Source organism: Strigops habroptila, chromosome Z (assembly GCF_004027225.2).
Source record: "Strigops habroptila isolate Jane chromosome Z, bStrHab1.2.pri, whole genome shotgun sequence".
Taxonomy (NCBI): Eukaryota; Metazoa; Chordata; class Aves; order Psittaciformes; family Psittacidae; genus Strigops; species Strigops habroptila.
In genome coordinates, this window is record NC_044302.2 from 89,339,724 (window position 1) to 89,356,597 (window position 16,874).

The window sequence follows — 16,874 nt, forward strand, 5'->3', positions numbered from 1 at the left end:
CTAGTTTAGAATATCAAAGAGAAGTTTAATGTTTGCTTTCCTTAGGACCATTGCCACCCTCTTCCAGCTGAAGAAATTGGTCAAATCTTAGAGGACTGTAAAGAGATGGGGGTCCTGATCGGCAGAGGAGGACTCTACAGCCAGGTACTGAGCCTCTGATTATACGTAAAGCTTATTTTCTGTCCTCACGAACTACATCCCTTTTCCCTCAAGTTAAATTAATTTTAGTAAATAAAATAAAAAACTTATACTCTTAGGAACTATCTCTGTTTAATCTTGCTTATTTCATAAATTGGGCAGGAGTTATTTAATTCAAGTATGTGGAACTAGCTCTGAGCTTGGAGTTTTCCTTTAGAGGGACAACTTCCCCTAGAAAACCAATGTACTGTAGTCTATGTAAATTAGAAGAAATCAGCTGTATTCAGGCCTGCTAAGTCTTTGTTCTTTTTGGGTTATCATCTGACCTTTAATTTTTATATTTAAAAGAGTTTATTTAGGCAACCTAAATAAAAAAATTTAAAAATAAAAAAGTTGTTAATATCAAGCTCAGCAGTGCAGCACAAAAGCAGGAACTGTATCTGATTGGGAATAACCCATCCCAACTGAAGATGCACTATGCTGTACCCACCTTCTTGCAGCACATCAGTTAATAGTAGAGAACTGCCTCAGGGCTGGTCATGTCAGTGAAGGGCTCTGACACAGAGGAAGCAGCTTCTGTATGAGAGAGATGAAGGATGGCTAAAATAAATAGGGCACTGCAGCTGTCACCTCACCGGTTCTTCCACAAGTCACAGACCAGAACACAGGTAGTAACAGCACAGAGTGCAGTAAAATCTGATTCTGTCTCACGTAAGTGCTGTTTATCTGTGAGTGTTAGCTTCAGCTGAAGCTGTGGGTGGGAAAGACCGTTATTTCACTCTTGCTGCATAAAGTCCTGTGATACGATGACAGAAGAATTCAAACTGAAAGCTTTAAGATTCTTAGGTAAGTTAAATACTCTTGGAAACATTATAATATAGATCAAACATTTGGATTTAAGAACCTGCCTTCTTGACAAGTTGAACTGTGCATATAACCCTTCCTGACGAACGTGCATTCAAGCTATAGTACCCTAACTGAAAGTTTGTGTCTAGCAATTCTTTCATGGTACATTTGCTTAGAGGCCTTAAAAAAGACAGAGAATACAACAGCAAATCACTTGACACAATGCAAGAGGCTGACACTCTCCATAGATACTACTTTTCCCGGTAGCAAAGCTGCCAGAAAGGAACATACAGCTATGTCTCTGTTCTTTCTTAGTACAAACCCATCTAAGGTTTTATACTAGCTCTGTTTGGAATAACAGAGCTGTGAACATGACCGACTCTGGTCAAGTCTTTGTTGAAGGCAGTTGCTTTGTCAGAAGAGTGGGATGCAGTCAAGTCAGAACAAAACTGTTCCACTTCAGAATGCACTGATCAGAAGCCTCAGTCCCTGCTCTGTGGGTCTCATATAATGTAATTTTTCACACTTAGGGTTAGATTGAGGGGCAGAAAGTGAGTGCTGACCTAGATGGGCTGCTAGAAACTGTATTATTTCCATGCAGTATTAAGGATTTCTTTTTTTTCTTTCTTTCTCTCTCTCAGACATTTAGAATTAAACCTCCAATGTGCATTACTAAAAAGGATGTCGACTTTGCTGTGGAAGTATTTGACGCTGCTTTAGAGAGACACATGGAAAGGGCAGCTGCAAAATAGACTTGATTTGTTTCCTTACACGAGATGAACACAGATCCCCTGATAATTGCCACCCAGACTCATCACTGCATAAGAATACACTGCATAAGAAAATCATATTCTGAAGGTTAAATACTTTCTCAGTATTCTAAGAGCAGTCTGATAGATACAGTGTTTAATAAAGAATGCACTCTAATCTGTTTTGTAATCATACAGCTCAGTCTACAGTGGTGGTGTGCATTAGCTGCACATTTATTCTGACACTAGCATAAAAAACCCTATTAGTATTAATTTGGTATTAGATGAAGAGGCAGACATATATTCATCTTTCATCTATGAATATAATCTAAAAATCAGTAATTTTCATAGAGCAACAAGAAAACAATAAAGCTGTTTGGAGGAAGGACACTGCTTGGACTGCAGCATGCATGGATCCCTCAGGGACTGCAGTGGGGTGCGTGCTGCTGCCCTGGCCACGTTCCTTTGTACCACAGTGTTCACAGCCAGCTCTAATGAATGTTTTCACGGAAGCACCACACGCTGCTGAATGGCTGAGCATCAATGCGCAGTGCTTTAGAGCTGGGTGGAACCTGGCTGCTGCTGCCACTGCCCCCGCAACCAAAACCTCACCTTTTACACCCAATACATACAAGCACTTGTAAAACACACAAATGATAAAGTATTTGGTTTTATTTAAATAAGAAAAAAAGTCAAAAAGTAATACTGCAGGGTCAGTCTGTGAGATTTCATTTACATAAGCATAGACAATCTCTGGCTGAGAAATACCCTGTTCAGAACACAACTGGAGATTTCACACTTAAAACTGTTTAGCCTTATCAAAAAGATACACTCTAATTAGAGCACGAAAAAAACACAATGTTTGCACAAAGTTGTAGTTTCTAATAACAGTAATTATTGTTATCACGTGGCTCTAATCCAGTCATCATCCTTTCCAAAACACGCCTTTCTTTTCTCCTTCTGCTTTCAAGATTGCATAGCACATCCATTAGTCATTTAGCAAAGATACAAATTCTGACTGCTGAAATAAGATGCCACGTTTCTTTCTTACTTAATCGCCTTTTTTTTTTTTTTTCCAATCATTAGTTCGTTACTTGCTTTGGTTTCCAAAAAAAAAAAAAAAAAAACCAAAAAAAAAAAAACCAAACCAAAAAAACCCCAACAAAAGGTATTGTCAACAGTCAGCAGGAACATTTACCATTTCACTTTCAGTCAAATATTAACATTTGAATAAAATACCGTGACCCAATAAAGGTACCCTGTCAACATGTGGGGGAAGGAGAGTGTTGTGCTATTTTGCGTTTAAACTTTAGAATATCTTAGTTAATGCAAGATCAGTGCTTCTGGAAAACTTCACCATAGGAGTCTCCTAAACAACATACTACACTGAGCACCGCTCTCGCCATCTGCATTGACAACAGCCTTGTAAAATCCACCTCCACAGCAAAATCAGGTGCTTGTTATCCCACCAGGTAGACTTATGCATTTAAACAGAGGTGCAATAACAACTCCCATGTTTTTCATTAGAAAAACAACAGAACAAATTCAGTTATTCATGTCATTCATTTCTGCCTTCACTTTTCCCAGCAGGGCTCTTCCACCAGCATTTTTTTTCCCGCAACACCTGGCATGTAGGTACAAAACCGACAGGAACTGTCAAAACTGATTAACCAGCTTAGACATCTTACTCTTTCCCTTTTATCTGCTGTTTATTGCAATTAAGTACTTTGAAAGGGTTCTTGGGGAGGGCAGAAGAAAAGCCTGTGTTTTCCCATGTTGGGGTGACATTTCACCTTTGACAGATGACCAAAGAAGCACAGGCCCTTTTGCTAGCTGCACTCGCCCTGAGCTAAGCCCTCTCAAAAGAAAAGCAGCAACACGAGTGATAAAATAACAATAAAATAACAATAAGCCCTCTGTGTGGGCACTTTATCCACGTAAGTTTCTACAGGAACAGAAGGTGAATTTGAATTACTACTTCCTATCCCCACTGTGAAAGCTGCTGAGATGGCAAGTCAAAGTCAGTTGTTAAAGAAAGGCTGATAAACCCAAAACTAAGCACGGGTTTCTTCACAAGATATTATTCCTTATGTTTCATCTTCCCTTTTTTTCCCCAAAATTAGGACTTGCCTTCTCTGTTCAACTCCAGACACAATCAATGTTCACCTCTCTGCTCCGGGACAGCGTTCATGTACGATTCTGAAGACTGCCACTGTAGCAAAGTTCTATCTGGTTTTACGTTTGTCTTTTTTGTTTCTGGTGTTTACAGCTCCATTTACAGCTGCTGCTTGTGTGGCTTTTGCATGTCCTGTGGCTTTCAGGTGTTCAAACAGTTTATTTCGGGATGCAAATGCACAGTTGCAGGTGACACAGTGGATAGGAACTTCATTCTGCAATGATGAAAAAGCAAAAAAAAGTTCACATTTGTATGAAGGATGTAATAAATGCCATACACCAATTTGTTGTATGCAGTTTCTCTTGGACAATGAGATGTGAATAAGCTGTTTCTATCAGATGTTCCATAACTGATTAACAATTAAATATGTTTGGACTTTTTTAGACCTCGAGTATAACTTCTTGAAATTTCAAAGAGTACTACATAGAACCCAGAACAAGAAATAGAAACCTTGCAAATCATTTAAGACAGAGAATACTTTTTATGTCACCTGACTATACACCAATCTTGGACTCTGATTTAGAGAATTTAGTATGTCTTACCTGTAGTTATTACAAGAATCTGCTCTTTCTGGGAAGCATCAATATTGGGAAAAATACAGATAGTACCACCCATCACCTGCCTGATGACAAGAGTTCTGTCTTCAGGTGTTTAATTTGGTTTGAACTGTCTTGGATACAGAGCTTTCGCAACTCTCTTAGAACTGAAATACAGTCCACTCTTCTCTGCAAGGACAAGAGCTGATGTTTCAGTCTCCTAGCTTCTACTAGGAGTAGAAATTTGTCGACTGAAGGTGATCAACCAACCTACTAACCCTGTTCGTAGTAATAAGATGACCAAGTTTTAAATAGTGTAAATAGTTTGACATACCGTTGGGTGCTCTGAAGATGCCTTAGCAGACTTTTTTGCTTCCTTGGCTTTCTTCCCTTTAGGCTTAGTATGGCTGATAAGACAAGGAGAAACCAAGATCAGTGCACAGGAACATTCAATATTTAAGAGCTTCTGACAGTTTTCAATCATCAACATCTCCGCTGCTTCCCCTGTTCTTCCTCCACACAACAGAAGGCAATCGCTTCCAGCAAAAAAATTAAAGCCATTTAATTTATACAATCAATTGTTGTACTCAAGATTCAGCTAGGTGATGAATTGGCTACTGGTAAGTGATGCGGCAGGGATCTGCAGTCAAATGCCACTTTCAAAGCAGTTCTCAGCACTCCTTGTTAACTACCATATTTATTCAGCTCTGATTTAGTGAGGCAGCCCCCAGTTCACACTGCTGGGTAAATCTAGACTAGTTTGACAGTATCAAACATGACAGTGACACAGTGACTGCAACACTGCAAGTAAGCACACCTTTTAGCTTCACTTCTTGCTTCATCCACTTGGCTGACATCTTCTGTAGCACTTGCATCCTCCGACACAACACATCTTTGGCCATCATTTACCGACTCCTCTGCTGAGGCACTGTGCTTGTCCACAGCGGGCACCTCCTTTTGTTCAACTGTTTCTTCATCACCGCTTTTATCAAGAGAGTCCTCGTAAGTCTGTCCAAACAGAAGACATGCAAGTTAACTACTTTAAGTTCACTAGTGATGATCTTTTTAGTATGATACTCATTTACCTCAAACATGGTTGGGTGGGGAGAACAGAAAGCCATGGACCCTCTTAATTTTACTGTGTGTTTTCAGTGAGACTGTAACTGGTAAAACCTTAGTTCTCATGTTTTGAAAGATGAAGCCACCTGTGATGAACGGAAGAAACACCAATAAAACAGCCCCTAAAACTAGAGAAGAGGAGAATGAAGGCAGCTTTTAATTATACACAGGGCTCATTCTGTTCAGGCTGCCATTTCACATTATAAGTTAGTGGCTTTGCTTATAACCATGCAAAATGTTAATTATTTAGACTAAAGTTTTCTGTGCTAGAAACCTGTGTTAGGACACTTAAGCCAAAATAACTGACCTGACTGAGGCTAGATAAACACACTGCATTTTCCCTTCCTAACATTAGAAACAGTGGCAGCCTTTCCCACATACCAGAAGACAGAGTAGACTCAATACATGCTGTTTGGCAAAAGACCAACCCCTGAGCATGTCTAAAACAAAACAGCTCAGCTCCCAAAAGCAGGATAACAAAATTGACCCAGCAGTACATTAATGTGACTATTGCCTCTAGCATCCTTTACAGAGTCTCAGCTACCTGGAAAAAAAAAAAAATATGGCTAAACTACCCTCAGGAAAAGACAACAAAACCCATAGCAACTCCCTGCATTCCATAAAGCTTGGCAGAGGCTGGAAGTTACGGTTCCAGAAGAGTCTCAGCACAAGATTCCGGCTCATGCTATGCAAGAGTGGCACCTACTGTCTGAGCTCTGAACTGCAGAAGATCTCATGACCAAACTGATGGAAGACAGACTCGGTGCCTATATGCAATCTCTACAGTGAGAGCAGGACGTTCTGATTTCAAACTGAGGAGGCAAGAGTCGAGCAGGAGCCTGATGGCCTGCATGGAAACAAGAAGGTCAAGCCAGTACTGACTTGGACTGTGCAATACCAGCGAAAGAGAACAAGAAAAATGCAGTTGCTTGAAAATCTCAGGAAGTTTCTCAAGGATGAGAGATAATGATGGTGTGGGAGAGGGCACAGAAAGTGAACACATAACAGGAGGTTAGAGGAGTTAGGCTGGGGAAAACAGAAGACCACCTCAGGAAAGGATGGAAGAGGCAGGACCTAGTAGCTCACAGGGGCAAGGCTAAGATTGAAGTAGTAAGCAGAGAAGAGGTAAGACTTGAAAAGGATCAAGCATGAGGAAGGCAGACAGAAGAGTTTGCTCACTACGGTACTCCTGCCATTCAAGCCTGAAACAGCTTGCAGTTCTTGAATTTCACTCTGCTGCTGTCAGCACAGATCTGTCATATTATGCAAACTCAGATCCTGGAGTACAACAGATTTGTAAACACTAGTAACACGATTCGAGTGAAGGTGGAATGGATGTGTTTGTTTCAACAACTACAGTGTCAGTAGAATGCCAACTATGTGTTATTCCCCCCTAATTAGAGATTAACAAAACGTACATTATACCAGCTCTTCAAGTTCTGTAGAATTTCAAGTATTTCCTTATTTTTCAAGACAAAAGTTAAATTAGGAGATAACAAAACTGGGTTGTAAAGTTTCCTGGATATCATAATATGACTACATACCATCATTGTTTTCTGTTTCTTCCTCTGCTTCTTTGAGAGTCTGTAAAGGTAAGAATTTAACATTATCTCTTTCCAAAAATAAACTCCAAAACAAGTACAATTTCTAAGAAGGTACCAAATTACATTTTTGCTTATCCTCTTAACATGATATCAGGGAGACAGGAACCACAAATAGAAAGTTATTCATGCCTGAAATGAAAAGAGCAGTTCTCCTAAACTCCTCACGGCATTTTGTAAAACATTTATTCTGCTCAGACTGAACTTGAAGGTACTAGTTAGGCAGATGGCATTATGCTTTGGCCATTCAAAAAATGAAGTTGTGCAACATACTTCATCAATTCTGATTTTAAGCACACTCATTTTCTATGCCAGCATCCAACTGACATAAAGTACCAAAAAAGTACTGAATCAATAAACACTGGGCCTGTGCAAGTTCTCCTCTGTGAAAAATAACAATCATTACTTTCCCTTCACATCTAACTTTAAGCAGAGAAAATGCTAGACTATTATTCTACGACATTGTAATTCAGTCATACTAATGAAGGCATTTTACTAGAACTCTGATGCTAAGAAATGTTTTAAATTGCACAATACTGTGAGTTCTAACACACCTATAAATCATAAGAAGCTCCCTCTGAGAGCCTCCAAGATTTATTAAATCATTAGTCACTATACAATTAAAACCAATTTAAAGTACTTCTGCTTGGGCATGTCTTCTGTTTCTTCCTCTTTGGTATGTATTTCACATCCACCATCCAAAGACACAGGAAATTTCCCTTCCTCTTCTTCCAGCTGCTGTCGTAACAGTGCCACCATCTCTCGATGCTTCTTTGACTTTTCATGATTCTTCATGCTGTGAAGAGCAGCAGATTGTTACTGCAGGTGGCTCTGAGCAAACACTGTTATATTTACATATAAATTAATAACCGGCCCATAATCCATCACTACTAAGTATGGAAAACTCTGCCCTGACAATGTCTCTACTGGAAAGACAACACTGACCCTTATGTGAAATTAATGCACTGTTAAAACCCAACACTCCCGCCCCAAATCCCCAACCACAAGCACTTACGCTTTCTCAGTTTTTAACAATTTGTCACAAGCAGGGCAGTACAGACCATCAACAAATTCAGCTTCTTCAGTTTCATCATTCAGTTTGTCTGGAGAGATCAGTGGGGATCAGAGAGACAAAGTCAGATGAGCGATTTTTGAGTAAGCTGCTCTTAAAGCCCCAGCAAACAGTTGCAACACTGACATTCAACCTTTTTTGTATTACTGACTCACAGACAGGTCAAGACCATCTCACCAAATCATACATTAGCATAAATTAACAGCTGTAGCTTGATGTCTTCTCATGGAAAACACCAAAGAGCATCAGACAGTAGCCTGGCACCCCTCAGAGGGAGGCAGGGAGTTGCACTACAGTCCGAACTGTGAATCTGAGGCTTTAAGTGCAGTAAGCCAACATTTAGGCTGCAACAACCCAACGTAGATCACCCACTCATACCCCATACCTTCGATGCCTTTTGTCTCCTGTTCTTCTAATTCCTCCTCGTCACCTGATCCATCTCCAAATTCCTTTTCATATTGTGCCTCCATCTCTTGCAACTCCTTCTCCAGATCTGACATAGTTATCCAGCTTTGCTCTTTATATTGCTCAGCCAGCCTTTAAGTAGAATAATACATTAACTTCTACATTGTGTTAATGAGGTGGGAATTACAGAAACAGTATTATTTAAAATACAACTTGTTGTTCTCTGGTATTTTAGGAGGAAAGTCCTGAACATACTATGGTGGAGCAAACAATTGTCTGTAAGGCCTGGAAATCTGAGCAGTCAATTTGTGATGCCAATGGGCACACCTACACTACAAGTGAAAAGGCATCAATGTAAGTCAATCTTGCTTGAATTTCAGGCAGGAAATGTTATGCAGTATGGTCAGTATCAGGCTGACAGCAGGGAAGTCAACTTAATCCTCAAAGCAGTACAGCTGCTTTTATTTGATGCAAGGTACAAGTAGTACAGGCCCACAAAAGCCACAAGCACACTACTCCTTGGCTCTGCTCTGCAGGAATGTGTCAGCTCAGTTTTCCAAATCTAAGTGTGGCCCAAGCTGTCAATCAGTGCACCTCAGTACAGCCAAATTTTGCTCCAGCTGGTTCCTGGACTCAGAATTATCAAGCTATTTGTCAGTAAATGTATCACTCTGCTTCATTCTCCCTTGGGGAGAGCAGGGAGAAATACATATATATATATATAAAAAAAAAAAATATATATTTTCAATCAATATGCAATTATTTTTAAAGGGCACTCTTATTAAGAATTTAAGCGTCTTCCATTTGCACAAGAAAAGCTCTTCTAGTTGGAAGAATAAATTGTGCTTACATTTGAGAGATCACTTCTTCCTTTTACTTAATTTTCGGAAAATAAAAGCATCAAAAAAATGCATTTAGCTCAATGAAAGGGTCCTTTCTAAAGAGTTAAAAGGAAAATTAAAATTAAGTTCATTTTTCCCCACTTTCTTTTTAGCAGGTACTTTCTTCATTAAAGCAGATGAAGCTGACTAAGTCCAGGTTGTCACAGTCCTGTTCTCCCTCCCTCATTCCAAAATATCATTGATCCTTTAAAGAAAAAAGACTGTATAACTATTAAACTTTACTTCCACAGGTAAGTAAAAGCACACAGGTTCTGTGCTACTACAGCCAGTTACCTGGTTATCATTCCCTGGTTATGTTAGATTTCTTTATGTCAGTACAATGGAGATACACTCAAGTTTTGAAAACCTCAGACTTGAGACCAAAACTAATATATAGTATTTTCAAAGATGTTCAAAAGAGCAAGCGGAGCTAGTATTAGAATCTAACTCTATATGGTATAATCATGGATAGTTTCTCCAAGTTTAAAAGAAAAGATTTGTTCCACATTTACATACTTGGCTTGTTTAAGCTTCTGCTGTCTCCGAAATTCCTCCGATTTTCTAGTTTTTTCTGCATTTTGTTCTTCCACAAGTTTTCTGTGAGCCTGTACTCTTTTATCCCTTTTACGAATAAAGGCTACTAGCTGACGGACCAGTTCATTCCTCTCTTTCCTGGCTTTATCTCTCGTTTTCTTGTTCTCTTTTTCCATAGCTCGTTTCTCCCAGCGGTTTGAAGCTTGTCGTGTGTCATATTCTTCTTTCCAAGCAAAGTTTTTCTGAGTACAGAAACTCTGCCAATATGCATAGAAAGGATGGACTACCTGTAAAAAACAAACAAACAAAGTCACTTCGGTGGAGGGGGGAGAGGGGAATAGAGGGTAGGACAAAAACCGTATCAAACAATTCAGGACTTCTGTAGCAGCTTGTGTCTTCTATGCAGGCCACAGTTTTCTCTCAAGAGTATAAACAAATCACATGAAGATTTAGAGAAAACTCTATTAGAAACCTTAAATTTTCAGACCATGCCAAATCAACAGCCTTGTCTAAACTATTCCAAACTGTAACTTCTAAAGACTATCCCCTTGCAGGATTGGATCATACTGACACTAATACCCAGTTACTTAGCTGTGGTGTACTTCTCTCAAACTGAAAAGCACAACCAGAATCAGGTGCGCTGTCTACAAGCAGGCATATGCACGTACTGCCTAAGAATCCCCATATTAAATTACACCAAAGGTCAGCCATAGATTTCCAACAGCAGCCAATGATCAGCACAATAAAACAAACACATGTACATAATGCTATTTCTTCCCTGTATATTCTCTCTGCTTCCACAGCAAGACAGAAGAGCTCTCGATGAACTTTGCTTTCCTGAATTTAATATTTCTTTTATTAACCTATGCAAATTGTTGGCACATACAATAGCATGGAGCCATGACTTGCACAGTTTAACAAGGGGCTATGTGAAGATGCCTGTTTTGTTAGCAAATTACTCCTGTTTTGTTAGCAAATTATACGACCACAGGTTGAAGTGATGCCCTCTAGCTCTCACATTAAAAGAAATGTGATGAAAAGAATCTCATATTAAAAGAAATTATTTACTTCCCTTATTCTCCTTCTTTTTACTATTCATGAGTAAATTATAGATTAATAAAATGGCATAATAATTATGCTAGGGTTTGTTCTCTGTTCCTCTGTGAATAATTATTAACCTTCTGCATTTTTTATATCCAGGAGAAAAGATATGCCTAAACTCCCTTCTTACATTACTTACTCTATTAAGCTGCCTTTTTACTACTTGCTCCTACATGCATTACTGTTTATATTTGGAATACCTCATAAAGGTATTTAATCTAATAGTTTAATATTTCTTCTTCTAGTATCTCCTATTTTCCTGCTGCCATTGATATTCACATAGGCTATCAACACCTCAACATTTAATTTTTAATGGTCTACCTACACGCAAAGATGCCTCTCAAGCTTCTTGTGAATTACCCCAGTAGACTGAACCAGAGAGCATTCACATGGCAGGTTCTGCAGCCTCTATAGAGTTTTTGTTGCTCCCCTCTAAAACTCTTTTCCCTTTTCCCATGATACTCCCACTGAGCAGAGAAGTGAGCACTGCAATACTCGAATCCTCTGACAGTGTAATGTGTTTATCTGAATATACTTTAACAGGGATAATGACCTTTTAACTACGCTATTTCACATAAAATACCACTATGAATCTTTTTTTTTTTTTCCTGTTGGTAAAACAACAAATCCAAAAAAAACCCGAAACACGCACAACAGCATTCTGATTCAAGGACATTAACAAGGCAGGTGTCAAAGCATAAAAGCTGGTTTGGGTCTATAATCTTATCTGTACAATGGCCTCAAACAGTTTCAAGAGAACTCAATTAAAAGACAGATTTTAGCAGTTTCAGAGACACAAATATTCTCTCTGGGAAAGACTTCCATTTATTAAGCCATCCTGTAATTTTACCTGACATTCAAACACCCATTCTGACACTTCTTAGTTTGATTTGTAACTTTGTTTCTAACTACAGCAACATTTTATACCACTTAAGTTACTTATTTTTAAGGTATGCATCAATTTAAATTTCATAAATATTAGTCACAGAGCATAATTCTACTAAAAGTGACAGGCGCTAAATAGCAGCCAGGAACAATAACTGAGTACACTGATAAGTGCAATTATTCACTGGGGAAAGTGCTATTACTCTACTATTTAATTTCAACACAGGAATACTGGTAACCTTAAAAAAAAAAAAAAAGAAAAAAAAGGGGAAGTCTGGCAGAACGCAACAAATATTTGGCAAACCAGATGACAAGAATTCAAGTGTCCCACACACATTTTCTTTTCTTGCTTCCCAGAGGAAAGCGTGCAATGTTTTGGAAAATAAATCTTACTACAGAATAATTGTAGATGACAAAGAGCATGATTGTGGGAGCTCACATTGCAGGTCAGCCACCACATCTGCCATGTGCTGAAGGCTGTGTATGCAATAAGTGCTATGCAGTTTTGCTAAATGAGGCAGGGCACTACATATTATTAAAACAAAAATAATTGTCTCAATATCCCTTTCTGTAATGTAACTTGCATTGGAACACTGGTAAACTATTCTCATCAGGAAGTAAAGAAAACATTTGTCTTTTGTTTTATAGGCCTTGCACTACCCGTAAGTTTCATTGGCATAGTTGATGGTTAGCCCTGTGAAGTGTTTGTCTAACAACTTACCCGAAAATCCTGGTTAATAATATAGTCCAACAGGAAATACCAATTTTAGCTCATCTAATTATTATGAATCAGAACACAAGCACTTCCTTTATAGTACTGATCTATAGTAATAGAAAAGACAGCAGATACATGGTTTTGTATTCACCTCAAAGACCAGCAGGAGCCTTTCCTCTGATTTCAGTGTGGGACAAAGTCATGACTTAACTGCGTTACTTTCAGTTCAGATTTACACTTGCTCTTACCGTATCATAGTCACTTTGGGAATTGCCAAACATAGGGAATTCTTCAATATCTTCCTGGGTCATATATTCCATCTCTTCTTTTGCAATCTTTTCAAAAACTTCTCGATAGACTGTAAAGAATCCCTGAAATTAAACATAAAAAAAACCCCACAATTCACTTTACATGGCCCAGTGATAGGTGTAAAAATGCTCGGCCATAGTAGTGTATTTTAGAGAAATACTACAATCCTGCAACAGCAACTCGAAATCAGGGTAAAAGCCTTCTAAGAACTTGCTCTAGATAGCATGACCTTTCCGTTAACAAAGTCCCCATCTTCTCACATTCCTTCTATTTCCATCTCCTTTGTGTAGTCTCTCATACATCAAGAACCTGTATTAAAATCTAACACCTCCCTCTTCCCCCCAGAAAAAAAATGTTTCAGCATGCTGGAGATGTTGATAAGTTCCTGATTACACAGGATCAAGTTCTGAGGAAGTTCCAAATGTAAAATTCACTATTAAGTATCCTATCTCTTTTTAAATTAAGATGTTACTAACTCACTTCTAACACAGTAACACAAACACAGATAACGATTTTTTCTGCAGAGATTTTTCTAATCACCTGGACCTTTTTAAGTTATGATGAGTATCTCAAAATCCAACAGGCAATTCAATTATAGGGAGCACACCTTCCCTCAGGACTGTTGTCATATTGCTTTATTTTTTATTTTTTTTTTTTCCCCAGTTTGGATTATTCTAGCTTGTTAAAGTCATTTCTGAATAAACAGATGGTATTACAAAGCATTACAATGCTTTACCATATGACATAAATAATATACACACCATTTGTATTTGTATGGTGTAGTTGGAAATCATGACTAAGTAACTGTTGGGCAATAAGCAGGAATTAAAGTTTCCCTAAGCATCCAGCATAAGTCTGTCTTGCAAAGATTTGTGTAAGCATTATTACTACCTGGGCTCAACAATTCCACACATAGCTCTTAAATGTGAAGCAAATGCCAGTACTTTCCATGAAATTCAAATTGATTCATTAAAGAGCTATTAATTCATTACCTTTTCATCATCTCCATATCCAGAGTAACAGCTAACAGTGAAGTAGTGCAGCAGATCTAAACTATCATCTTGATAGTCTCTATCAACTCCTCCTTTCAGCAGAGCCTCCCTGTGATTATCATACCTAGCAAAAAATTCACAGTGATAAGGACACAGAGACACAGAACATTCCCCAGTGCTAGTAAACTTACACGGGACATGTATCACCTCAATGTACAGCTTAGCCCAGTGTCCTGAATTTGTGTGTCATATCCAACATCTTCAGAGAGAAATAAGGCCAGGCTCAGCAAGTATTCTCTCTTGACTTTTAGCTTACTTACTATCACTTTATCTGCAATATCTATAGCAGCAATTTCTTAACGGGCAGCTAGCAAGCACATGCACAAGATGCTTCAATCAGCTTTCAGAAATGGGTAGGACATTACTGAAATCAAACCATGCTTACACACAAAAAACCAAACTCCTAAATCATACATTAGCATAAAAAAATTGAATATAAAAATTGAAAAACAGTCCTTCCAAGGAGGACAAACTTAGTACAGGCCTTTTTGGCTGCATCATCTGGTAGATGCTTTAGCCCATTTGAAAAAGAAGATACACAGAACATGTAAAGCAGTGATTTCTTAAGAAGAGATGTGTGTGTATTTCAAATTAGGATTCTTACAGAAACATGACACGATGTTGTTATTAAGGTTTACCGTCTGCAGCAAACAACAGCACCCTAAACACCTGCACGCACTCAGCGTGGTGCTGGCTCTTTCCCCCTAAGTCTGGCAGGACTGTGACCAGAGGGACACTTATGCCAACGAGCAGGCTGCCTCCTGCTCTGGGGAGGAGAAACAGAGGCCAACAGTGGCTGTGTCCCCGAGAGCCCTCCGCAGTGCCCAGCCCAACACCACCATGCAAAACACCGGGAGGAAGGTGTGCGTGGGGCTGTGCCTCCCCAGCAAGGTGTATGTATGGGGGGCTATGCTGCTCCAATGACGTGTGTATGGAGGGCTGTGCCTTCCCAACAAGGTGTGTACGGGGGGGGGGGAGCTGTGCCTTCCCAGCGAGGTGTATATGGGGGGCCTGTGCCTCCCCAAAGAGGTGTGTATGGGGGAGGCTGTGCCTTCCCAAAGAGGTGTGTATGGGGGAGGCTGTGCCTTCCCAAAGAGGTGTGTATGGGGGGGGGGGCTGTGCTTTCCCAAAGAGGTGTGTATGGGGGGGGCTGTGCCTTCCCAAAGAGGTGTGTATGGGGGGGGGGGCCTGTGCCTCCCCCAAGAGGTGTGTATGGGGGGCCTGTACCTTCCCAACGAGGTGTGTACGGGGGGCTGTGCTCCCCATCGAGGTGTATATGTGGGGGCCTGTGCCTCGCCAAAGAGGTGTGTATGGGGGGGGGGGCTGTGCCTCCGCAACGAGGTGTGTATGGGAGGGGGGCTTTGCCTCCCCAAAGAGATGCGTATGGGGGGCTGTGCCTCCCCAAAGAGACGCGTATGGGGGGCTGTGCCTCCCCGAAGGGCTCTCAACCCAAGCCTGACTCAAAGCACTGCTCCTGCCCCAGAGGCATGTGCTGACATGCCACAGGGCCCAGCGAGAACCAAAGTCCTGCCCCAGATAGAACTAAAGCGGCTCCTCCAAGCCGAAGCACTGCTCACCAGGCTCTTTCCTGGGGGTCGCTGAGGACGTCGTACGCTGCCTGGATTAACTTGAACTGCTCTGCCGCTTCCTCCGCGTTCTCGAGGTTTTTATCTACAAAACAATTCAGCGACGCTGTGAACTCAAGGCCCGCCGGCAGCACCCGGCAGCTCACCGACCGCCACTACCCACACGCCGCCCGGCCCCTCTCCCGCAGGCCCCGCCACACGACCGACCGCAGCCGCCTGCGAGGAGAAGGGGCCTCTACCCCCGCGGACGGGGCCAAGCGACGCCGGGGCAGGCCGGGCCCTCCCCTGGGGCCTGCGTGCGGGCGTCGCGGCCGTACCCGGGTGCCAGCGCAGCGCCAGCCGGCGGTACGCTCGCTTCAGGTCCTCCTCGGCGGCATCGCGCTTCACTCCCAGCACCTCGTAGTGACACTTCATGGCGGCGGCTCCGAGCGGGGGGAAGCGCCGGCCGGCGTGGACGGGACAGCGGGAGGAGTCGGGGCCGGCGGCGCTGCCACCCGCAGCACCCGCCCGCCGCAGGGAGGAGCGAGCGGGTGGGCGGGCCCCAGGCCGGGGAAGGGGCGGGGCGGGTGCCGGGAGGCCTGGGCTGTGCCCGGGGAGGGGGTGTGCCACCCGGCTGGCGGCGGGGACTGGTTGCCATCCGGGCTGCCGGGCTGCGGCCTTACGGTCACCCGGTGTCACGGCACCAAGTGCCCTGTGCTAGGATTTCAGTGAATCACAGAATCAAATAGGTTGGAAAAGACCTCTAATATCACCATGTCCGACCGTTACCCCAGCACTGCCAAGTCCAACCATAACACTGAGGGCATCATCTACACGGGGACAATCTAAGCAGGGATGGTGATTCCACCACTGCCCTGGGCAGCCTGTTCCAATGCCTGAGCACCCTTTTGGTGAAGAGATTTTCCCTAATATCCGATCTAAACCTCCCCTGGTGCAGCTTGAGGCCATTTTCTCTTGTCCTACCACTTGTTACTGGGGAGAAGAGGCTGACCCCCACCTCACTACAACGTCCTTTCAGGTAGCTGTAGAGAGCGATAAGGTCCCCCCTGAGCCTTCTTCAGACTAAACCCCCCCAGGTCCCTCAGCCGCTCCTCATCACACTTGTGCTCCAGACCCTTCACCAGCTCTGTTGCCCTTCTCCGGCCCTGCTCCAGCACCTCAATGTCTCT

General features: G+C 41.7%; 2 protein-coding genes across 5 annotated transcripts in view; one reads left to right on the forward strand and one right to left on the reverse strand.

Annotated features, from left to right (window-relative positions):
- The window catches only part of AGXT2 (alanine--glyoxylate aminotransferase 2), a 16,302-nt gene extending 12,111 nt beyond the window's left edge, over nt 1-4,191 (forward strand). For both annotated transcript variants that reach the window (XM_030512287.2, XM_030512288.2), the window contains 2 exons: nt 46-144; nt 1,626-4,191. In XM_030512287.2, the coding sequence (XP_030368147.1) occupies nt 46-144; nt 1,626-1,736 (210 nt within the window). In that variant the 3' untranslated portion in view covers nt 1,737-4,191. The remainder of the gene's footprint in view (nt 1-45; nt 145-1,625) is intronic.
- DNAJC21 (DnaJ heat shock protein family (Hsp40) member C21) lies at nt 2,388-16,235 on the reverse strand. Of its 3 annotated transcripts, none has more exons than XM_030512284.1 (13): nt 16,023-16,235; nt 15,697-15,790; nt 14,060-14,183; nt 13,007-13,129; nt 10,040-10,344; nt 8,623-8,774; nt 8,181-8,268; nt 7,806-7,961; nt 7,109-7,148; nt 5,263-5,453; nt 4,780-4,852; nt 4,577-4,579; nt 2,388-4,123 (listed from the first exon to the last, which is right to left on the reverse strand). In XM_030512284.1, exons 1-13 carry the CDS (start codon nt 16,117-16,119, stop codon nt 3,959-3,961), a joined length of 1,611 nt encoding a protein of 536 aa, XP_030368144.1. In that variant the 5' UTR covers nt 16,120-16,235; the 3' UTR covers nt 2,388-3,958. The 3 variants fall into 3 exon arrangements, with proteins under 3 accessions (XP_030368144.1, XP_030368146.1, XP_030368145.1); XM_030512286.1 differs by having other exon boundaries at nt 4,780-4,849; nt 16,023-16,223; XM_030512285.1 differs by lacking the exon at nt 4,577-4,579.
- Nucleotides 16,236-16,874: the final 639 nt, after the last annotated feature.